The sequence below is a fragment of the Emydura macquarii genome, unplaced genomic scaffold (genome assembly GCF_026122565.2).
Source record: "Emydura macquarii macquarii isolate MOO-44397 ecotype Brisbane River unplaced genomic scaffold, CSIRO-AGI_Emac_v2 contig_2676, whole genome shotgun sequence".
NCBI classification, from domain to species: Eukaryota; Metazoa; Chordata; order Testudines; family Chelidae; genus Emydura; species Emydura macquarii.
In genome coordinates, this window is record NW_027132813.1 from 18,966,546 (window position 1) to 18,991,603 (window position 25,058).

The 25,058-nt window shown below is 42.0% G+C and overlaps 1 protein-coding gene across 2 annotated transcripts in view; it reads left to right on the forward strand.

The window, feature by feature from the left end:
* The first annotated feature begins 2,324 nt into the window (after positions 1-2,324).
* The window catches only part of LPGAT1 (lysophosphatidylglycerol acyltransferase 1), a 104,113-nt gene continuing 81,379 nt past the window's right edge, over positions 2,325-25,058 (forward strand). For both annotated transcript variants that reach the window (XR_010922981.1, XM_067565006.1), the window contains exons 1-3: positions 2,325-2,743; positions 3,165-3,348; positions 5,957-6,224. Coding sequence is in view for 1 of the 2 variants with exons in the window: in XM_067565006.1 (XP_067421107.1) it covers positions 3,247-3,348; positions 5,957-6,224 (370 nt within the window). In the remaining variant the exon portion in view is untranslated. The remainder of the gene's footprint in view (positions 2,744-3,164; positions 3,349-5,956; positions 6,225-25,058) is intronic.

Below are 25,058 nucleotides of genomic sequence, written 5' to 3' on the forward strand. Positions count from 1 at the left end.
GCCTCAAGCATGAACAAATCATGTGATTTTTTTTAAAAAAGGAAGTTCTTTTTTGCCATCTTGTTTCTGAGTTTTCAGGGTGTACTGTGTTCATGTTTTCAGGATTTTCACCATAACCATGAGGGCTAGAAACTTTTATTAAAAAAAAAAAGAAAAAAGCAGAGATTATTTTGTAATCACTTGCTTCCAGGAACTGGAGTTCAAGAAAAATATTTAATATTGTGAGACTTGTAGTACATCATGAGGGTTGCCAACTTGCTCCCTGGATGTTTATTGATATGAATTGGACAGGTTTAACGTTTTATTTTAGGCTGTTTGTTTATAGTTACAGGAAGGCAACTGTGTATTAGATTAGCTCATTCAACAAAATGCTCCGCCCTGTAACTTCCTAAACTGTAGGACAATCACTCTGACACAGAAAAACTTCTAGCAAAACATTACACCATTATTCTGGTCTGTCATGGCAGGTGCCCCATCTGTACCAATACGCTGTCATTTGGACCAATCAAGCTGAACATTTTCACTAACTGTCAGTCTGAAGAAGAGCCCTATGTAAGCTTGAAAGTTTGTCTCACTTACCAATAGAAGTTGGGCCAATAAAAGAGATTACTTCACCCATCTTGTCTCCCCAATATCTGGGGACCAACACAGCTATACCAACACTGCATAGTCTTGCAATACATTTTCTCAGTTCTTCAGACAAGTCTGAGCCAGTTGTGGTAGGTAGAACAAAGTGGGCAGAGGCCACGCAGTTTCTCAATTATATCAAAATTTTCATTCATACACTTAACAAAAACACTCAACTATACAACGTTAGTAGCATCACCATGGTCATAAACTGCAGGTGAAAAATATTTACATGTAACAGCTGAAAAAATCTGTGCTAACACATCCTGGGACATCTCAATCCTTGTCATCAATGTATTAGGCTCACACTTTCACATATCAGCTACTTTCTGGTTTTTTGAGTCACCACTATGTGCAGCAGAAATTGACAGACTCTCCTTCACTACTTTCTTGCCCTCTGATAAAGGTTTTTTCTGCTGAGCTAGAAGTATTTCATATGATGTCTTCATCACTGATTTCAATTCCTGTTTTTTTTGTTTTGTTTTTTGTTTTGTTACTAAAAAAAAAAAAGACTGCTTGGCCAAGAGGGCATTCTTTCTTTTTGACAGGAAATCAGACTGCATAACTGATCTACTGGAATATAGTGTTTTAATATCGGTGTTGTGTGTAAAATGCTGCTCTACATTGAAGTTTTTCCATACAGTTGGGATTGTTTACTTTAGAAAGGGGATGAATAAGAAGAGACATGATAAAAGTACATAAAATTATGAATGGTACAGAGAAAGTAGATTGGGAATTTCTGTTCTCCCTGTGTTACATGAACACGGAGATATTCAATTAAAAGGCAGGAAATTAAAAACTGATAAAAAGAAATACTTGTTTACCCAACATGAAATTTGAACTATGAAATTCATGGTGCCTGAAACTCACTGATGCCAAGAATTTAAGCATGATTTAAAAAAAAAAAAAAAAAAAAAAGGATTATACATTTACATGGATATCAAGATTATCCAGAATTATTATTGATAAATCTTGGAAGGGATAGTAAACCTAATGCCTCTGACTTTAAATCAATCTCTGGCTATTAAAGTTCAGGATGAGACCTACTGGGAGGGGAACAGGGGGGACCAGATTATCCCACACCTGCTTACTACAGACTTCTTACACCTACTGCTGAAACATCGGGTAGGGGCCACTCTGAGACAAGACACTGGATTAAATGGAGTTGGGTTTGACCTAGGATGGCAATTCCTATGTTCGCAAACTGAGAATGTGGAATGTCTGCTTGAATACATATTTGAAAATGATCTTTTTTCAGTTACAATACTCATATATCTGCACTATAGATATAGAAATGGTCATGATATATTAATAAAAAACTAACCCTAAAATTTAAAGGAATGTTCATTTTAGATGTTACAGTCTGGAAGTGAATCAACATTCATTTCTCAAACCTGCCATTTCCTTGTTGGAGGGATATGCTCCAAAATTAACAAAAATGTCTCACAAAGGGCCGTTTAAAAATGTTTCTAGTGTAAACTATTTCAAGATTTGTAGTTTTTCAGACCGTTCCTCTGTCCTAAGGGCAAGTGCTGCAGGGGCGTGGGGATACACTCTATTTAGATAAGAAGTGTAATCCCATTGTTATGTGCACCTCTCTCCACTCGACCTTAACTGTGGAGCCCCGTCTCTGTGGCTCTACATGGCCCGCGGCTGACGCTCCCCTGCCAAAGGCAGAGCGTTTGGGGAAAGTGGCGCTCCTCCTGCTGGCTTCTGCGCCGGAGCTGCTCTTGCCCCCGGCAATGGGCGTGTGAGCGCCAGCGGGAGCTGCTCTTGTCCCTGCCCGGAGATGCTGAGAGGCTGGGCTTGGGGGCCGGCGGTGGGGAAGGGGAGGAGGAGTCGGCTGGCGCTGGCCTGCCCGCTTGGAGACGCAGCCAGCCTGCGCTCATTAGAGGGAGCTGTCGGCCGGAGAGAGCCGCCTTTGCTGCAGTGTAAGCCCCGCTCCTGCCGCTGCTTCCTCAGGAGCGAGCCGAGCCGAGCCGTCACGGGCGGCGGAGCCCCAGCCCGGCTGCGGGGGTGGCAGGCAGCGCCGGGCCCAGGCCGTCAGAGCCGCCGCCGGCATGAATCCCCAGGGCTCCCCAGCGCCTAGCCCGGGGACAGAGCCAGCCAGGCGGAGGTATGGAGCCCGGCACGGCCTCTGCCCGGGAAGGGAAGGGAAGGGAAGGGAAAGGAGGGAGGGGGAGCCCTAGGCTGACGGCTGTGCGGGAAGGGACCTAGAGCTGGGGGCAGGATCCCCCCACTGCTCCCCTGGGGTCCCCCTCCCCGGGCGGGGGTGGCGGCAGGGTCGTTCCCCTCCCCCCACGGCTGCCCCTCGGAGAGCCCCTGCGGAGGAGGGGGGGCCGGGCTGTCAGGCCGGGCACGGAGGGCTGCTGTAGGGCGCGGGAAGGGGGGGCGGCCTGCGGGGGGAGGCGGTGCCGGGAGGGCGCTATAGGCCCGGGGACCCGCGGCGGAGCGGAGCGGAGCGCAGCGGGATGGGGACCCGGCCTGTGCCGGCGCGGACTCTGCCCCTGCCCCTGACCCCGCCCCTCTCTCCTCAGGGCGCCGCGAGGGGAGTAGAGCGAGCGGCGCGGAGCGCTCCCGGCCCGTTACTCCGGGGCCCGGCCCGCCGCCTCGGGGTCCATGAGCCCGTCGCCCCGCCTCCAGCCGCCGCCGCCAACCGCGACACGCGCCGCAGCCCCCACCTCGCGCCGCGGCCTCCTCCGCTCCCCTGCGCCGCAGGAGGTGAGTCCCGCTGGCCGGGGTCCGTCTCCGGCGAACGGCCCCTGCCGCCGTCCCCCGCTCTCGGCCTCGGCTGTCCTAGTGCCCTCCCCTGCCCGGCTCTCCCTCCGGGGGCTGGCGGGGCTGTGGGGGCTGCCCCGCTCGTCCTCGGCCAGGCTTCGCAGTCTGAAGGGCGAGGGAGACCCTGCCTCGCTGTGCTGGCTGTTGACTTTGGAAAGACAGAGGCGGAGGTGTCATTTCCCTCCCGCGCTTCCCTTTGCCCTGCCCTTGCCCTGGCTAAACCCTGTTGCAAACATTGGAGGTTTTTTCCTTTCCAAGCCTGAGGAGGAGAATCTCTCACCGTCCCTGCCCTTCTCGGTCTGAGCCCTGGCAAGTCACTGAGTTTGAAAGGGAGAGCAAAGGGAGGAGCACCCCAGCCCTCCTCCGCTTCTGTTGTTCCTTTCTCAGCCGTCACTTGATAATTCTCCATAATTTTGCCAGATAATATCTGTTTTTAAGCATCTTCTTCTGTGTTTTATCAATTTAAATTTTCCTGGTTGTGGGGAAGTATGAGGGTAACAATATATGGGGTCAGATGATAATTATTTAATGACAGTAGATATTGAGATTCAAAAAGTTAGCTTTGTAACCATTAAAACACAAATGACCAGCGTGGACTCACAGTCTTTAAGGTCAGAAGGGACCATCCTGATTAGGGTGATCATATTTCCTTAAACTGAAAACAGGACACGTGGGGCTGGCCCAGGCCACCAGGCATTACCGCTTGTCCCCCATGAATGTTCCTTTGCACCCCCAGTTGAGTCAAGTAGCAGAGATGGGGGCAGGAGGAAGAAGAATGGGTGTGGGCTGGGATCTGGGCTGCAAAGCAGGGTGTGTGTGCGCAAATGAGAGTACTGTTGGGCTCAGAGCCAGGAGGTGAAGATATTGGACTATGACTTTGGGGGCTGGGATAGCAGAGGGACAGGGAGGGACCAAGGAGACTCCAGAGAGCAGCCCTGGGAAGGTGGGGGAAAGCTGGGATGCAGGGCCACCATTTCAGATTTTGTTATTTGGGGGGGGCAAATCCTGGCTGGTGAGGGGAGTGGGAAGAGGAGTAGGGGATTGTGTGGGGGATTGCTCTCAGTCAGTGAGGGGAGGAGAGAGAGTAGCGAGCAACGGGGGACTGAAGAGGGGGTGGTTGCTCCTGGACAGTGGTACAAAACTTGGGGAGTGGGGGCAGAGATGCTGCACTTCCTAAATGGCACCCCTGCTGGGGTATTTTAGAAGCAGGTGACTGGAGGCAGACTGAGGAGGGAAAGAAGCTGGTGGGGGTGGGGCTGGAGAGGGCTCTGGGGACTGGTGCTGAAGGATGGTGGGTGAGGAGGTACAAGAGGCTGGGTTGGGTTGTGCTTGCGTGCGCATGCGCCACGCTTGGTGCCTGGCACAAGCGGATGCTTTGGGGCCTGGTCAGGCATTTACCATCTGGGTTGGCCAGTAGGGCCTGGGACCCATGGGTCACAGTATCATGGCCTGGCGGGAGAAAAGTTTGAATTAGGCCCCCGACCGCACTGCCCTCAGATGGGCTGCTGAGTGAGCACGTGACATCCCATTTCTCCCTGATCGGAGGGGCAGGGCAAAGCAGAGGCACATCAGCCAGGCTCTTGTTTTCCCCCCTCCCGCCAAAGCCATTGCTTGCCTCCCCCGAATGGTCTTCCACGTCCCACTAGGGGGGCGTGCCCCACTAATCAGTTGGCAAGAATGAATGGGACAAATGCCTAGTTTTGCCAAATAACTTGGGATATCAGGGACAGCACTTAAAAAGGGGATTATCCCAACCAAAGTAGGATATATGGTCACCCTACTCATGATTATCTAATCTGGCCACCTGCACGTTGCAGGCCACAGAACCTCATCCACCCACTCCTGTAATAGAACCCTAACCTCTGGCTGAGTTACTGAAGTCCTGAAATCCTGGTTTAAAGCTTTTCCAGATGTGCTAGTCTTTTAGTCTTTTAACATCACATATCAAATCAAAAAAGTAAATATGCTTAAATCAAACTCTTAAGTTCTTGCAGCATTTTTCTTACTTTGCCTATCTGTAAATTTCAGTTGTTATCAATGGAAATATTTGTTTCTTGGTTCCTGTGTGTACAGTGAAATCAACTTCTTCTGACATTTACCGATAAAAACCCAATCCTTCCAAGCCTATTGATATGCTATTTACCTTAATTCTTAGCTGTAGATTTTTTGTGTGACTTCTTTTTCCTCTAACTCCCAGAAATTTCTCAAATTACAGCTTTTTAATGCAGGTGAGTATCACACTGATGGTGTGTGGTTAGTTTTTTTTTCTTTCTTTGGGGCGGATTTTGTTGGAAATGCTGTCTTGAGAACAACATACTTTATTTTCATCCTCCAGTCTGACTAATTTTGAGGGATAGTAGAGATAATTAAGGACTGCGGATGCTTGTGAAAATTTATTGAGGCTGAAGTAGAAAGCATTGTTAAGGGGATGCTGTATCTAAGTATACAAACCTCAAGCTGATTTATCTCACTAGTATTTTGGCTCTGTAGAGAGTTTATTTTAATTTTATTCTGTAAGTAATGGCTATATCTTGTTCTTCTTTTACTGTAGGAAGAGCCCACATACTGCGGTGTGAAGAGAATGGCTGTGACTTTAGAACAGGCCCAGAGGGTGGGCTATACACTTCTGAAAGCACTCCTGAGGTTCGGCTTCATGGTTGCCAATAACCTGGTTGCTATTCCATCCTACATCTTGTATTTAATTATACTGCAGCCTCTTCGATTGTTGGATAGTAAGCGGTTCTGGTATATCGAAGGAGTATTATTTAAATGGCTTTTAGCTATGGTGGCTTCCTGGGGCTGGTGGGCAGGATATACAGGTAAGAGTGGTTTGTTTGTTTTTTTTAAGTATTAAAAGTACAAGTATAATAATTTATAATAAATTCTGAAGCACAGGCACTGATAGTGATTGTATATTAAAACAGTGGATGGTTCTTCCAGGATTCTTATAGAGACATGCACTATATTTCTGGATGGCAACATAGTTGAATCTAATATTTATCATACGAAAACTGAACTTTCAAAAATATCCTAACACAGTGTATAGCATGTTTGGATTCAAAGTACATATTAAGCAATAGAGGTTCTTGGCTCTCAATCAGTATTCTACTTTGTTAGTGAGGTTCATGACTTTAGAAGTGCTATTTTTCAAGGCCATAGATTATCGTGTTTTGATGTTCTGTGTAGCACCTTTTGAGAAAAGTTTTTCTGTTGTGTATGAAGGTGAAATCTCCAGATCACTTCCACTTAGAACTATCAGCACACAAGAGTAAGGGGCTTGCTATGAAGTTCATGTCTGAAGAGTAGCTCTTATATTCCGTATGAGTTGCAACTGGAATTTTCTTTTTTGCTGCTTTTAAATGAAGGGAGCATCTGTCATGGATATAGATGAAAATAGGGATCCATCTCTTGAGTGTGTAGGTCTTTATTTACCTTTAATAGAGCTAATGTTTTACCTTTAATAGAGCTAATGTTTTGACTATATGGTTTTATATCTCTCTTTTGCATGAATTACTTTGTAATTTATTGTTGAACTCCTTTTGCCTGTTAGTTTGTAGGCTTATCAGGGTAATAGACTGAGCTGAAATATTAAGGAAGACTCTAGGCCTGACCTCGGATACACCGACTTTCATCTTGGCTGCTGCACGTTGTGTAAGGAAACAGCCATCAACACTTTGTATGTGCACAAACTTTGGAAAGGGGGAGGTGGGCAGAGTCAATGTGTCTAGAGAGAGCAGCATGTGAAAACCCCTCCTAAAATTGTCTATCTCCCTCTCTCCTGCCCAGGATTCATCTACAGGTCTTTTCCATGTATAAAAGGAATGACAGCCCACAGCTCTGATGGAGTCTGGTCAGACTCCTGATTAGTCAGAATTCTCAGTGTTGACCCAGATGGAGCTTTCTCACTTCCCAGAAAAAGCATTGATTCGGCTACAAGAGCTGAAGTCCCTGTGTTAACAGGCCTTTTGGTACCTTGTCATGCGTCTTTTCAAGATGCACACATTCTGTGGATATTCTAGGTGAGCTTCTGGTTCTTCTTGAGGAGGTGGCGGCAGCAGCAAAATTAGTTTCTAGTCTGTGGAGCTAGAACTGTCACAAACATCGCACTGCTTCAGAATTGTCTTGCCTGGTACAGCGTGAGCTTTTCCAGATGTGCTAGTCTTTTAATCTTTGTATGTTTACATTTGCTCATTAAAAGAAGTCCACATGGTATTTGCAGTGGCAGGTGCCTTTTACATGTCCACTTCAGTCTCTAAACACAATAACAGAAAGCTCTTCCAACAGAAAAAGAGGGATCTTTGTGTGTATTAATTGGATATGTGAAAGTTATCAGCATAATGGTAAGGTAAAATTCATTCAGCATATGACCCTGAGGACGGTGTGTGCAGGTTAAAAACGCTAGTTAAAATTCAAGCCATTGTCCCATGACTATATGGCTGTCAGTGAATTTTGAAGGCAGTTTCTTTGCGATCTATTCCCTGCTGACTGCAGAACTGTGTGGTTTCTTTTGCCTCTTGCATGGAAAGTGGTTTCGACATGATCTGCATACATCTGCTAATCAGTGTGCTGTTGCATTTAGACAATTTGAACAGCTTTGTTTTATTATCTAAGAACTCCTTAGTTTGTTTGCTTATTTATTTAAAGTTAATTCCAACAGTAGAATTAACACCAGGATAGAAGTATTATCTTGAATAATTGCAGGCAAGGGGACCCTATTCCTCACTTTCTGTTATGAATTGAGGCTTTTTTCACTTGTGGAAGAAAATCTTAAATCAGACTGAGTTCTCCTTATCAAATAAGAGAAAATACATTTTAAGCAGGTGCTGATGGGACAATGCTGTTCTGTAGGTTCACCTACAAAAGAGGTAATGGGTGCATTTCCTCTCTATTTTCTTAGCTCTTCTTTCCTTCTCTCTGTGGCGAGGGTGCAGCATGCTCTATGGTTGTAGGAGCTGTGTGTGTGTAAATTATTTAATTGTATGTATAAAATCTCCCCATAGGAGTATATACATGTAATGTAGTCAGATGGGATCCTTCTCTTTTATAAGATATGGTGCATATACCGCTTTCATTCAGAATTCAAGTACTACTGTTACTATTGAACATGTGAAGAGGTTGGGATTGGGTATTAGTTGGTAATCTGGAAGGAATATGTTGGTATAGAATACATCTATTTTTTTCAGTGTTCAAAACTAGGACTAAAGCTAGCTACTTAGTGCATACTAGTTCCAATATATCTATCTTTAATGTACACAAACAAAAGATAAGTAATGATGGTAGCTGAATGTACAGCTGCAATTTAAGTTGAATGTATTGACTATATGAAGGATTTTTCACTTTTCTGACCAGTGGAGTAGCTAGCTATTGGATATCTTTTCTAGTAAGACCCTTCATTGAGAAGAGAAATGTATATTTGATGTGGGGGGATAAAGAACATTAATATGCCCTCTTTTGGTTAATTCTAGTGGTAACTAGATTAATAAAGAATGAAGGCAATGGGGTGGAATGAAAGAAAGTGGGTATTTTGACCTGAGACTGTTCTTCTTCAGGTGAAGGAGGGGATTTCTTTCTGCCTTCCATGGCAATCACAACTCGGGGAGAGGAGGAAAAACACAAATTTTTGTCATAGTCTTAAAAGTAACTAAGCTTGGTTTTAAGAGCTAGGAGTTTGAAGAGCAAACAAATTATATATTTAAAATATTCTGATATACCTAGTAATTGGAACAAGGAACCGGATGTCTGGATTACTAGGTTCTATTTTTCAGATCTGCCACTTAATTGCTATGTAACCTTCGATAAAAGCTTTTACCCTTTGTCCATCAGTTACCCTATCTGTAACATGAGTACTACTCTACTTCAAGCTTTGCTAATGCTTGTAAATTTAGAAAGGCTATCAGATGGCAGGTGATACCAGGCAAATTATGTATTTATAATTAATGGCCTAAAGTCAGGCTATTTAAAAAAAAAAAAAAAAATTGTGTATAATAAGGTCCAGGAACAAATGAGGGAAAGGCAGCAAGTGTCTGTAGCTTCTCTGCCTCTTTGGCTTTTGTATTGTCTAGTCCTTCATTTGCCCCACTCTGATATTGCTGGAGTACGTAAAGTTGAAGAGTATAACTGGGCAAACTGAAAAGGGGAAGGAGGCTTAAATAATTCTTTTTAAAATTTTCTTCTTAAGGGATGGTACTTGTTCATAACGAGCTGCCCTTACTTGGTATTAAAAGGCAGACCATTGGAAACATTATTCATAAAGACAGAAAATGGAATAATCCATTCTTCATGCGGTATATCCAGTGCTTTTATTAAAGTAGTTCTGTTCTATTACTGTCAAGGGGGTCTTAGTGTAGTCCTGATGGATCAAGTTTTCATGAACTAGCTTTAAGCCATTGTATTGCTTTCAGTCTAGGCACCTTTCTCTAAAGATCCTTTGAATAGAAAGGGGTCCTTCCAAAAGTAACATATCATTCTACTGTACTGGCTGTAAGCCAACCATAGCAGGTAATATTGATTTTGCTACTCAGAAAAGTAAACCTAAGATTTAAGTAAGCTAGGTAGCTTTGTTTCTGTATTGTACTACGCATGTGATGATCTGAATCTGTTATACTATGTTTTGTATATTGGTCATTATGAGATTCTGGAGTGCAGTCCAGACCAGTGAGGGGTTATGTCACTACCTGCCCTGGATTCCTGAGTGCCTCAAAATGCTCTACTGCTGCTGCAGCTCCCTTGTCAGGATGCTTACAGCCAGCATATACGGTCTTTTGTGTTAAGCAGCTGACTCAGCAACTCTGATTCCAGCAGCCTGCATGTTACATCACTGCTACGCTTTGGCTTCCACCAGCCTTAGTTTCACCTGGCAAGAGGATCCCAACAACCTCCATTCCAGAGTTTTTTCTCCACTTTGTGCCCGACAATGTCCAGCCCTCTCAACCATTCAGAGAGAGATTAAGGTTTGTTTGTTCCTTTAAAGATGCAATACCCAATATCTTGCCACGTTGGATTTCCAGGACTCATCGGATAAGTTGTTCACTGAACATAGTAATTTCCTTGGTTTGGTAGAGCTGCTTGGGAATTACAATGATGCCATGCATAAGCGCCTATGTTGAGTAGTTTGTAAAGAAGCTATGGACCATTACTGCAGCAAAATAATTCAAAACGAATTAATTGACCTTATGGCAAGGAAGGTGCTTGAAAATGTATTGTGGTTCAGCAAAGCAAAGTCCTACGCTGTAATAATGGACTGCACTCCCGACACTAGTCACAGTGAAAAGACATCATTTACAGTGGGATTTGTTGACGACGAGGATGGCTGTATCCAACTAAAGGAACATTTTGTTTCCTGTCCAGACGATTCTACTGGAAAAAGCCTAACAGAACTCTTTATGAATGTTTTGAATGAAAATAAAATAAAGCTTCAGGACTGCCATGGCCAAGACTATGATAATAGTGCGAACATGAAGGGAAGAGATAGTGGTATCCAGGCAAGGATACTTGCGTTGAATCCAAGAGTTTTCTTCGTGCCTTGTGGCTGCCATTCCCTCAGTCTGGTTGTGTCATGCAGCGTCGTCGTCTTTAGAGTCAGTATCTCTCTTCAGAGTACTGCAAAGGGTATACGTTCTGTTTTCAGCATCAGCTATCAGGTGAAAGATCCTAACAGACAGGGTTATAAATCTGACTGTGAAGTGCTAAGTGATGCTCAGTGGGAGAACTGCATTGACAGTGTAAGGCCAGTGAGCTACCAAGTGATGCGACCTGATGGAACTGGTGCAATTGAGTGAAGCAGAGGCTAGACACAAGGTGCAAAGCCTGGCAAACCAGATCACTGATTTCAAATTTCTGGTCTCAATTGTGGTTTGGCACGATATCCTGTTCCAAGTAAACATTGTAAGCAAGGCATTTTAAACTTAGTTGATAAACATCACAACCACTACTACTTTGAGAAGCTGCCTTGATTTTGTTGTGGCTTACCAAGACAATGGATTTGAAGATGCCATCACTGCTGCCAAAGAAATGGAGCCTGTCTCCAAGGACGCTTGTGGTTATTGGAAAAAGAAACAGTTTGGTTCCAAGAGCAGAGATGAGGTGATGGGAAGCTCGGAAGAAAAATTTGAGAGTGTTTGGGTTTTTTTGCTTGTTTGTTTGACACTTCTTGAGCGTTCATTTGAAGAAAGGTTTGGACAAGTGAAGCACCATGAAAGACCTGGATGGGTGTTTTTGTTTTTTGTTTGTTTTTATTGGTATGACCTTAGTAAGTTGCCGATGGACAGGAAAGCACTCTTGAACAATTGTATAGACCTTCACTGGACACTGACCTATAGGGAATGTTCAGATGTCTATAAAAACCTCTATGTCAAATTGGACAACATCAGTCACATTTTGCCACACAGGGAGCACTCTCCACTTCAAGTTCTCAATTTCATTGATGATGCAGAGCTGAAGGACACTTTGCACTTGTCTTTACTGAATTTCAGACCAATTCTCTAACTTGTCACATTCGTTTAGAATTCTAGTCCTGTCCTCCAAAGTGCTCGCAATCCCTCCCAGCTTGGTGTCCTCCACAAATTTTACAAGCATACTCTCCACTCTGTTATATGCAATCTTCTTCCTATACATATAGTAGTGAAAATGTTCTATAGATTTAACCACTGCTAGGAGTTTCTTCTGGGTGGTGCAATCCTTTTTCCTCTGGAGAACTTAGAATTTTGCTGTAATAAGCAACGACCCTCTGAAATCCTTTGTGTGCTTCTGTCAATACTGCCCCCAAACTATAAGCACTAGCTTCAAAACCCCATTCATACTGGGGACAGATAACTGGGTAGGCTAAGGCAGCAGCAGTCACAAAGGCCTTTTTCAACTTAGCATTTTCTAATTCCCACTCTGCTGGCCACTAAAATAGCTTCCCTTTCTGAACCAACCTATGCAGTGGTTTTGCAATACTGGCAAACCCACATATACGCTTTGTGTAATAGGACCAGAGTACTACGAAACTCTGCATATCTGTGTCTGGGGAGTTGACCAGTTCTGTATAGGCTCTACTTTCTTTTTGTGAGTGGAAATTTCCCCATCGTGCGCAAGATGATAAATTTACTTTAAACGCCTCATGGTTGGGTTCAATTTTAGGTTGACCACCTTCTGCTTATTACATCTAAATGTATCATTTCCTGGTCAAAGATTTTTAGCATACACCAGCATATCATATAGATATAACAAGCAGGCTGAGTGTGCATGCAATACCCTCTTCAATGTGGCAGGTACATTGCACGAGCCAAAAGTCATCAATCTAAATTGCCACGTGCTTTGTTTTGCTGTGAAAGCGGTCTTTCGCCGTCCTTTGGATCTGGTTTCTATTTGCTAATACCCACTTCTGAGATCCAGTGTGGAAAAACATATTGAATTTGCTACAGCATCCAGGATATTGCCTATTTGTGATAATGGATAAGAATCCTTTGAAGTGACTAAATTTAGTTTTCTATAGTTCATACACAGTCTGGTATTACCAGTCCTTTAGCCTCACCCATAGTTCTGATTAAGATAAAAAGATGGTATCAGGAGAGTGTGATTGAGCTTCCACCATTTCCTCAGTGGCCTGTAATGCCTTTCCCTCTTTGCTATTGGTAAATGATGAGATGGCTGTTTAATTGGCTGTCTCTCCCCACCCCCCATATCAATCTTATGCTAGACCAATACACTATGATGTGTATCTTGTGGGATCAGGAGAACATCTCCAGATTTCTAACCAGAAAGTCTGTCTCTTAGACCATTCCTCATTTAAGTGTACAACACTGTGCTGGAACAAGTCCAATACAAAATTGGCAGGTCACCTTCACCTCTTTTCCCCTATAGTTTTCTTTTTATACCAGCATCTTCTAGATCTTCTGGTTCACATTTTGTCACTGGTTCCTTCCCTCTCCCCTCCCCCCTCACACCCACCCCCACTATTTGCTGTTTTGTGAAAGATGTGAAGCAAACAAACAGGAATCCATTTCTTCTTTAAATCCACAAGAACTTTAGCAGCCAAGATTCCCTCAGGGACTCTAGGTCTTGGAGCAAGTTTTAACCATTCACGTTCTTTCCTTTTGCTGGAAAATTACCACAGCAAGTAGCTGTTATAGTTTCTGCCCTTGGAGTTAGGACAGTTTGTTTGCAGCAAACCACTTGCTTACAAATCATTTGTCTTATCCAGGGATCATCTTTAAAGGGAATTTCCACAGACTGAATGTGTAAGACACCTTTCCTGACATTTATTAGTTATGAGCTCATCCACTATCTTGGCTATCCAGACTTTTTGTTTATTTTCAAACCCAGTTTTCCATATTTTTGGACAGGTGCATGTTCTCCAGTCACTATTTTAATTTTGAGACTAATTACGTGGTTCAGTTTTGGATATCTTATTCCTTGCCTTATTAGCATATCTGGTCTAATAACTCTTATGCTTAATCCAGTGTCCATTGGCTGTTCTGAGGCATTGCTTCAAAGGGAAGAGGGTTGCATACAATAGGAATCACTAATGCTACTTTTTGCAGCAGCTGTTGTTCCTTGAAGATCTCCCATTTATATTTATATATTGACCAGGACCAGCCCTATTAGAGCACGAAGGTAGTGTGGCTGCAGAGAAAACACTTGCAGATCTCCTTTCATTTTAATGTTTTGGGTTTTTTAAACTCTTTTGTCCTATTGGCTTGTGGTACTAGATATTTGAATCTTTGGATCCAGAAAAGCAGAGATTAGATTTGATATAAAGTGTAGTATGTTACATTTTTAATGGCGCCAGAGTGATGACATGAATTAAACATTTATGGAGGGATATAGTCCTCTTGTGTCACTCCCATTGATGTCTGTGGAAATTACACATTTAGACTGTGGGATCACAGTCACGATACATACCATTGCTGATGACTCATATGGAAACTGCGGTAAGGATATGATAATTCCTGTTACTGCCCTATCTACATGTGGGTGCTGCTAATTGGATAATTGACTCTCTACAAACACAGCACTGGTTCTTGTGGATTCTGTGTCCTGGAGGAATGACAGAGGGTGCTCCTTTACAGTGCTCCATTGTAGGGGGAGAGAATGCCGTTTGTTTGTTTTACAATTCCTGACCCACCCAAAAAACCGAAAAACTATTGCTTACAGGATATACAGCATGTGGCTGAAGAGTTGCTACTTTGTAGACTTATGTTTAAGAAGGGTGTCTTAATTTTTTTTTTACAATATTTTTGAATATTTTCCTTCCCCAAGAAAACTGTTTGCAAGAAATTAAAAAGCTATGGAAAACCATATCTCAAAAGTTAACAAACTTCTGCCCCACGATCTGCCTATCACCTACTTTCTATGCCAAAAAAACCCCAAACCTTACACTTTAGACTGTGCGCCTGCGTGTGTGCAGATAACACGTTCTTTGTTGTAGTTGTTTGTGCTATGTTTTGTTTCAAAAGCGGCTTGTCCTAAAAACTTCAAATGAGGTTTTCTTCAGAAGAGAGCTAGGGGAGGTCTAGTGCACAGGGCAATTTTGAGCTGGGGAAAGGCATATTTATGAAACTGTGGCAAATGAGGAATGTCAGAGTGGTCTATTGGGCTTTAGTGCACTTTTTAAAAGAACAACTAAACTGAGGACCTAAGCTTTCATTTAAAAATGTAAACAGATTACTAGAGTTGAGATCACACTGATTTTTGCAAGCAATCAACTTTTTTTTCAGATAATGAGGCACCTAAAGATATTTCTACACTGCACACTAAGTACAGGCTCTGGCTCAGGTTTGAGCCCATATTCCCCCACCCCCTCTTTCTGTTCACACACATCAGTCTGACTTGGGTCCTAGGATTCTGCTAGAATGGTGGGTCAGAGCCTGAGACTTGTGTCCAAGCTGTGTTGTTTTGGACATAGGTCAAACTGTGGACCCAAGTCAGAAGGTCTTTGTAGTGCAGTATGGATGTTTAACACGGTTGTGAGACCCCGATCCAGCAATTGTAAACCTGTTTACAATGCAGTGTGGATACTCAAATGTGGGCTTGGAAACCGAGTCCACAAGTCCGGGTCCCACAGACCTGCAGTGTAGTGTGCAGTGTATACATACTCTATGGGTCCACAGATAAGCATCTTTGATATATCATTGTCTTCATTCAGCGTTGGTAAAACATAGTCCTGAGTGTGTCTCATACAGGCCTGCCAACGGGGGAAAGGAAAGGGGCTAATTGCCCAGGGGCCGCGTGATATAAAAGGGTCCGGGGCCCCTGGCTGCCAGTGGTACTGTCCCGCACCGCCTGGGAGCCTTGTGGCCGCTGGGGGTTCTGGGCCAGACCTGGGCCTCTTCTACCTGTGACCCCACCTATTCACCCCAGGCCGGCCCTCACTGCTCAGCCCATTGCTCCTCCCCCCCTCCCTGCTCAGCCCCTCCTGTGAGTGGGGGGGGCAGCAATGTAGCAGTAGGGGGGCCGTGTGGGGAGAGGGTGGGGTTTAGGGAGGAGCAGGGGTGAACTGTGGGCAGTGCCGTGAGCGGAAGAGGCAGGATGGACTGTTCTGCCCTGGGGCCTGCAAATGCTGTCTGTGGGCCTGGTCACATGAGACTATGGGTATATCTATAATGCAATTAAAATCTCGCAGCAGGCTTGTGGGGCTTGGCCTAAAGGTCTGCTTAATTGTGGTTTACATGTTTGGGCTCAGGCTGCAGCCGGAGCTCTGGAATCCTCCCACCGTGCAGGGTCCTAGATCCTAGGCTCCAGCCTGACCCAAATGTCTACACAGCAGTTTAACAGCCCCTTGGCCCGAGCCCAAGTCAGCTGGCATTGGCATTGGCCAGCCTTGGGTTCTTAATTGCAGTCTAGATATACCTTATGTGTCAAGCCACTTTCCCATCGGACAAGTAAATCTAGTTTAAAACCTGCCTTAGGTTTTGACATAAATTCTCAGTATTGTGGAGTCCCATAGGAGCCCTAGTCATGGACAAGGACCCCATTGTGCTAAGCATTGTATAAACACAGAACAAAAAAAATTGCATTATTAAAAGCACGCTGGTAAGTGTTGCATTTCTCTAGTTAGTAATTTGGTTGTCATTCTCCAGGTTCTGTAGTCTAACTGCCTGACTTTGAACTTTGATTATACATAAAATTGAGGTTTGTTCGAGAGGTGGGTACATGGCTTTGTAATGAGAGAGAAAATGACTATTATAAACAGCAGTGAGGGTCAAATCCTTCTTTCAAACTGGTGTGAAACCAGTGGAATGCTACTGAGTTCAGCAGGAGTTACTGCTGGTCTACATCAATGTGAAATTAGAATTGATTTTGTTTCTGTAAGTTTTGTATGCATCTTAAAATTGCAATAGGTTTGTTTTTACAACAGCTTCCTAAAATGGCACCATCTCTTTTACATGCCTATGATCAGCTCCAGCTATTTTTCTGTTTATCATCTTTCATTACATATTGAAAGCTCTTTGTGCAAGACTAATGTTTTCAGTTTATAAATTATTTAGCTCTTCATAAAAGAGGCAGGTGGATGACCGAATGGAAAGAAGAGTCTGTAAAAGTTCAGATTACAAAGGTGGGACGGGAGAGAGCGACAATGAGATTGTAGCTGTCTGTGTGATGGGGAGCCTAATAATGTAACCAGGTGCCATCACATACTAGCTTTTACCACCTGGAACATGAGGCTGTAATCATAGATGAACTTTCTTTGTGCTGTCCAGCAGCTGAACTTCTATTAGCTGTGTTATTTTCAAATGTTGCTTTTAAATACTCATGAATTCTTCACGGGCCTGACTACATCTGTCATGGGAGAGTTAGGTGAAAAAGTCATCCATCTGTATGTTCTGTGTGTGGGCGTGCGTGCGTGCACCACAAGGGAGGAGGGGAGAGTGTGTGGGGTGAGGAAATTGGGTTTGGGAGACTTGTTATTTGGGAGTATTTTCTTTGCTCTTGTAATTTTTCATATCACTTGTCTCTAGTAAAATGCACATGCTGTGCTTGAGTTTGTTGTAAAGCATTGCCCATTTGCCAGAGTCTCTCATTTAATATAGCTGTGAAACAAAATTATAGGGATTTCTCTATTTCCCTCTGTTTTATTAAGGTTAAAAGAAATAAAGCAAGGGAGAGTATGTTTTAAAATATCACTTACTAAACTTCTAGAGATGCTAGAGGACATTAAGTATATTTTAAAAGGTGTCTGAGTGTGTTTATTGTTAGATATTTTTATTTTTCTGATGACTTCAGTGCCTTGTGCCTGTCACCTTATATATACCATAGAATTGTAGGACTGGAAGGGACCTCGAGGAGTTCCCTAGTCCAGGCCCCTGCACTCAAGGCAGGTTTAAATATTATCTAGACCTTCCCTGACAGGAGTCTGTCCAACCAGCTCTCAAAGATCTCCAGTGATGGAGATTCCACAACCTCCCTAGGCAATTTATTCCAGTGCTTCATTATCCTGACAGTTAAGAAGTTTTTCCTAATATCCAACTTAAACCGCTCTTGTTGGAATTTAAACCCATTGCTTTTTGTCCTGTCCTCAGAGGTTCACGAAAACCTTTCTTCTCCATTACGTATTTAAAAACTGTTACGTCCTGCCCTCAGGCTTCTCCTCTCTAGACTAAACAAACCCAATTTTTGTAATCTTCCCTCATAGGTCATGTTTTCTAGACCTTGACTCATTTTTGTTGCTCTTCTCTGGACTTTCTCCAATTTGTCCACATCTTTCATGAAGTGTGGTACCCAGAACTGGACACAGTACTCCAGTTGAGGCCTTATCAGTGCTGAATAGAGTGGAAGAATTATTTTTGGTGTCTTGCTTACAACACTCCTGCTAATAAATCCCTGAATGATGTGTTTTTTTGGGGGGGGGGGTTTTGGCAACAGTGTGACACTGTTGACTCATATTTTGCTTGTGATCCACTATGATCCCCAGATCCCTTTTCACAGTACTCCTTCCTAGGCAGTTATTTCTCATTTTGTATGTGTACAACTGATTTGATTGATTATTCCTTTAAGTAGAGTGCTTTGTATTTGTGCTTATTGAATTTCATCCTATTTACTTTAGACCATTTCTCCGGTTTGTCCAGACCATTTTGAATTTTAATTCTATCCTCCAAAGCCTTTGCAACCCCTCCCAGCTTGGTATCGTATGCAAACTTTATAAGTGTACTCTCTATGCCATTATCTAAATCATTGATGAAGATATTGAACAAAAGTGGACCCAGAACTGATCCATGCAGAATCCCACTCAGTATGCCCTTCCAGCTTGACTGTGAACCACTGATAACTACTCTCTGGGAATGGTTTTCCAATGAATTATGCCCTTATCTTATAGTAAGCTCCATCTATGTTGTATTTCCCTAGTTTATTTATGAGAAGGTCCTAAGAGACAGTATCAAAAGCCTTATTAAAGTCAAGATATACTACATCTACTGTCATCCGTCCGTTGACCCCTTCCCCCCCGCCCGCCAATCCACCCTGTCAAAGAATATGTTATGGTGGTGGAGTATGACCAGACTTCCTCAATGGCAAATCATTCTGAGTGTTGGTGCTTAAAATGTTTTTTTGTGGAGTTATAAGACCTTTTGCAGAAAAATAGTTCCATTAAAAATAAGAAGTTTTTGTGTTTTATCTGTTGGAACACTTATGACAGCACTTATGAAATCATATCTTAGCATATTAATTTGTGTGTGTGTGTATTTATAATGCTGCAACTTCAAAGTGTTGTTTTTAGAGTGCTAGCATGAGCCCAGTTAGCCTGGGCTGGGAAGTGTGTTACCACAGGCTCCAAAACATTGTGTAGACATACCTTGGCTTGATTAGTGTTTGGCTACTGATACAAGGGGAAAACAACTGCACTAGAAAACTTTGTTTGTCATAGTATTGGTATGTAGATAATAAGGCTCTGAAAAAATTACCCAATACCTGTAAGGCTAATGACTAAATGAGGCTAAAATACATCTGTGCCCCTAATAATACTGGATCACCCCTCAAATCAATTAATTGTGGGCCAAACTCCACTCATCGTGCTGGTGGTGCTTGTGACAGCAATGGAGCTGTCCTTTCTGCAGCCATAGAATAGAATAGAAAGACCTTGTCCAGTTCATGCTTGGAAGGTTTTATCTGCAACCGTAAATGCTAGAAGCATTTTTCCCTGAGAATGACAGATTAGACTCTGAATAAATGGGAAAGTTTCCTAGTCCTGGGTAAAATGGATTTTTTTTATTTATTTCCTTCCCCACCCTCCAAGGTCTTCAGAAACATTTGGTTTGATTTCTCTCTCCCAGCCTTACTTCTTGGAGTTAGGCACTATTGTCAGTGGATCGCTAGTCCGAGTTCAAGGCAACTGTGCATCTTTTGTGTTCCGGATAGAACCTTTTTACCTCCTTTTCTTTTCTTTTCTTTTCTTTTCTTACTCTTTACCCTAGATAGTTAGTTATTTCACCGTGCTTCTTAATTTGCCAGGTCACACTGCTGTATGGCGGTTTAGATGGTTTAGTGGCCTAAGTATCAGGTTTAAAATCATTTGGAGTTTCTGGAACCAAAAGTTCAAATCCCAGTAGAATAGGCTTCAGCCCTTCTTTCTCTTATGGCAGCTAAATGAGTAAGTATCATGCAACTAACTCTTTGTGGATCTCACAGATTAGACATTTAAATAACATAGTTCTTGTCTGCTCTCTGTATATAGTAAAGATCCACTGGCACTTTTTTGGTAAGATTATGGGTATCCTTTTAAAAATTTCCAATCTGCTTCTCCTATGCAACATGATGGGCACAGATGGTTGACTGCTTTTAATCCCAGACTGCATCTCAGTGATGCTGTATCGTTCGTAAAGTACCTCGGGAATCTTAAGGATGAAAGTTGCTGTGAATACAGGGTGCTGTCTGTTTGGATGCTTTTGTGTAAAATATAAACTTGTAACCAATCCTTGCGTTCATAGCTTTCTGAATTTTCTAGCAATCATTGGTATGCTTTTGTAGACAGACTAAGAAGGAAACTATTTCTCTCTCCTCCCCATAGACTCATTCAATCTTATCGAAAGAGAGATTCTTAGTTAACTGCTTTGGTCATAAGGATGGTCCAGAATTGTTGCAATTTTATTATATTTTGAAACCTAAGCTTCCATGTCTTCAGGATGAGTTATTTCATTTTACTCTAGGACAACATTCAGGCAATTCTTGGTAAAATAATAACACAGACTTAAATGTGATTAGTGTATGGTCTTACTGCATTGTATACTGTATTAAACTGTTTTCGTACACACACACACACTCTGTCTCTCTCTCAACTGTATATGTGACTGGAGTTTATGATATCAATATATGCAAATTGTAGGCTGTTTTTTTCTTTTTCTGCCAGAAGCAAAAAGCCAGTTGCAACAATGAATAATTGAACATTTATCCACTGCATCAAAAAACCCTGTCAGAAATACTGAACCCCCAGATTGTATCTGAGATTCTCCGTTTTGCGGGGGAGGGGGCATCTTTTTCTTATTCATAAGAACTTCTCATTGCAGCCCTGACCTTCTAGCCAAGGAGGACAAGATGGGATTCTTTTTGTACAATTAGGGGTTATCTATAAGGTTGACATTGAATGAGAGATGGTCTGTTCATACCCAAGTGCCAATTTATACTATAAAGGTTGATTGTGTTGCCCCTTCATCATTCTTGCCCATAGCAGCCCTGTTCACCCATGTTCCTGTTCAGACTAGAGCCTGGGGTCTCAGACCCCACCCTGCTCACCTGGGCTCCAATCTGAATGGGAATGTCTGCACTGCTATCTTTAGCACTGTAGCTCAAGCCCAAGTCAGTTGACCCAGGCTCTGAGACTTGCTGCCATGGATTTTGCTTTGTTTTGTTGTTTTTTTTTTTTTGCTGTGTAGACAGACATACCCATTGGGATTTTTGTTTTGATAACTGTCGCTTCTACAATGCGGAATGCAGCTATTAGCAAGCTAGTAATCTTGTCATCAATCCATTTAAAGAGCTTGGCTGCCGTCCTCCTCTGTGGAAACTCTATATGCTTGTATTACATGACTGCTTTTCTTTATACTGCCCTTCCATGTGCAGTGTTCTTTTGGGCATGTCTAACAAGGATTAACAACTTGCAACATCAACCAGCAAAAGGCACGGTTCCAGCTTTGCACATCTGCCTTTTTTTGGCTTTCAGGAGTCAAAGGCAAGCCCTTGTGCTATATATCTCCATTCAATGATACTGGAAATTGTCTTGTTTCTCCATGACATTTTCACTTGTGGATTGGCACCATTCTGTTCTTCGAGTTCACTAGGGATGGCCAGCAGCAGTTGTCTGTCTGCCTTTTTAAATATGAACTGACCTGATCAGTCACTTGATGTTCCTCTAATCTCATCCCAACCTTCTCTTTTTTCAGGCATTTGAGTGATGCACTTCCTTTTTTACCAAACCAGCTATTTTATTTTTGCAGATACTTGAAAGCTGGTCATGGACTCTCTTCTAAATTTAACCTTATTTTGCTCAGTCTAGTTAATTTCACTTAATGAAACTGACCCTTTTGTTCTGATATTTCACAAAAAATGCTACAGATTTCAAATTGAACTCTAATTTCTTTTAATCTCTCTTTCAGTGGAAGAAGATTGGGAGAGAGTCCCATCAATGCCTTTGTACCAGTGACATGATTATTCTCTCCTTCCCTACTTAGTCCATAACTAAACTACAGTATTCTGACCATTAGAACAACATCTGGCATGGAGAATGTTGTCACATTACTTTGGTGGATGCAGTAATGCTTCTCTGGATGGTTATACATCTTGCAGATTTGTTAAAGGGGAGGACAATGCGTGCTCTTGCAAGCCTGCTGCCTCTCTGATCAAGTCTTATAATTTGATGTTCATGTAAGACAAGAATGCTCTGAGAGCAGCTTTTGACATCTGTTGTAGACCTTTAACTGGCTCTTTCACATTTCAGTAATAAGTGTCCTGATAATAGGTTCTGGTAGGACATAATCAGAGAGGTGTGTGTCTGTCCATCCATCTACCCACAATGAGGACTACATGGAGTTAGGATTATTCTTTAAATGGCTCAGGCCAGGATATCTTGCCTCATCAGTGTTTGGTTTTATGCAATGTTCAAGTTTATATACAAACTGTCCAGGCAAAATGTGTTCTCCTGAACAATTTTTGGACAGTATAGTCTGATTGTATACCATATATTGGAAAGGGGGGAATACTTTTGGCGTGAAATCCTGGCCCCATAAAGTCAATGTGAAACCTCCTATTTACTTAATGGGGCAAGATTTCATTCTTGGTGTTTTGCAGTCATGTGGTCACATGGATGGACTTGCAGACTTAAGCAGAGAGAGAATTTGATTGTGATTGCTCATGTACTGCTCTTCTCAGATGACTAAATTCTTCCTATCCCTCATGTAGAGCAATTTTTCAGGAATTTCTGTTGCCCCTGTGTGGTTTTTTGGCTAGAAATGGAACTAAGAATATATTGTCTACTTTGGCATTCGGGCTACTGAGAAATACCCTAGCTGATTAAGAAGCTGATTTATCTTGGTACTTGATTTTTTTTTTTCATATGTCACCTTCATACTTTTTGTGGCCAAGACATCTGATGTATTGACTGAGCTATGGAAGGTACTAAGATACTAACATCTAAAGTAAAATGTCTAGCATAGTTTAATCTCTGGGATACAGAACAAATGAGGCCTTAAGTCTCTTGAAATGTATTGGGTCATTAGAAAATAGGTAACAAGTACATCCATAACATCTGGAAAAGCTGTCTAAACTCTTGTGGATGTAATATTAGCTAACTTTAGCAAGTTCAAAATTTTTTTAGGCTAAACTGCCAAAGAACAAGGTGAAAATAGCACAGAAAATACTGCAGTTTTATGCTCTGCATGCTTTTTTTTTTTTTTTTAAATCACTTAATACAGTAATTTCTTATTGTTTTGTTATTATAGTAACTCTTCTGTTCTGGATTTCTGGTTCAGTTTCTGCCAATATCTATATTCATTTAGCCAGAAAAAAAGGGATGCAACATGTTCTCATGGATGCTGATTGCTAAGATTAGGTTCGGAACCGGGCTGCCAACAATGGAATTCTCTGAAATAAATTGATGGGTCTAACCAAAGCTGGACATATGTTAATTTCACCTGATTTTGGTAATGCTATCAGTTTAAAAAGCTGGCCATCCAAAATTAAGATGTTTTATATTTCTTGGACTGATGCCTTCCGTGATATCTGTAAGTGCACCAAAGAAAGCTTTCAGAGCAGAAATGGCAGGGTATTGTCTTAAGGGCAGTAGATGCTCTTGACAGTATAGTCTGTCAACACAGCTTGCTGTTCTAGAGACTGATGTTCAGGTGGCAATACCAAAACTACTACACAGACCTTAACTTCGAAACATCTGAAATTGATCTTTCAGCAGCATGTAGATAGTGGTTGAATTGGCCAAGTACTAAGTAATTCCCAAGAATCTTTCATATAACGTAGAAACAACTTGTCATTTACTGAAATAGTCCAAATGATGTGTATTCTAACATATTTACTATTCTTTTTCTATAATGCTCTAAGTATTTTCCTTAACTTTCTACTCAGCATAATTTGGATTTGGCTGATATCACTCATGATTGAAAAAAATGACTTGAAAAACAAAAATCTTACCTTTAAATCAGTGGCTCTCAACCTTTCCACTCTATTGTACCCTTTCAGGAGTCTTATTTGTCTTGTGTACCCCCAACTTCCACCTCACTATTTGCTTACAAAATCAGGCATAAAAAGACACAAGTGTCACAGCACACTTACTGAAAAATTGCTCACTTTCTCATTTTTACCATATAATTATAAAATAAATCAATTGGAATATAAATATTGTACTTACATTTCAGTGTATAGTCTATAGAGAAGTATAAACAAATCATTGTCTGTATGAAATATTAGTTTGTACTGACTTCGCTAGTGCTTCTTATGTGGTTGTAAAAACTAGGTAAGTATCTAGATAATTTGATGTACCCCTGGAAGACTTCTGTGTATCTCCAGGGTACACATGTACTGCTGGTTGAGAACCACTACTTTAAATTTAATATCTAGTTTAGTTCATTCCAAACTAATCATAAAAGTAGGCTTATAATAAAATTCAGCAAATAGTAGAAATTTTATGTACTCTGTGTGTATTCCAAAAATAAACTTCATTTCAAAGCTCATTGAAGGTTGCTAAGTGACAACAGTGTAGCTGCCTATCACACCATTTATAAAACTCAAACACTTTTAAAAAAAGAAGGAAATGACTGGTGAAGGACAACATAAGTCTCACATTGTCCACCTAATAAGTGCCATATCCATGTCAAGTTTAAAGAAATGCATATTTCTTCATAAAAACCTTAATTCTGACCTATTAATCATTGTGAGGCTTTTTAATGCATTTTTTCTAAGGGATAGTATATAGTGGAAAATAATCAGTTACTTTATCAATTGAAAATAAGAATTTTGAAGTCAAGTTCTCTATTACAAGTGTTTCTTGAAAATAATGTTATATGTAGTTTAATAGGAAGGTGTATCGTGTTTAGGGTTACTAATTTATATTGCTCCCATTGGGTTCAGGGTCCTGTTTTGATAGCTGTACAAATATATAGGAAGACAAGGTCCTGACCTTCAAAGAGTTTAGTAATCTCAACATACAGCACGCAATGCTTCTGAAAAGGACATTTTTA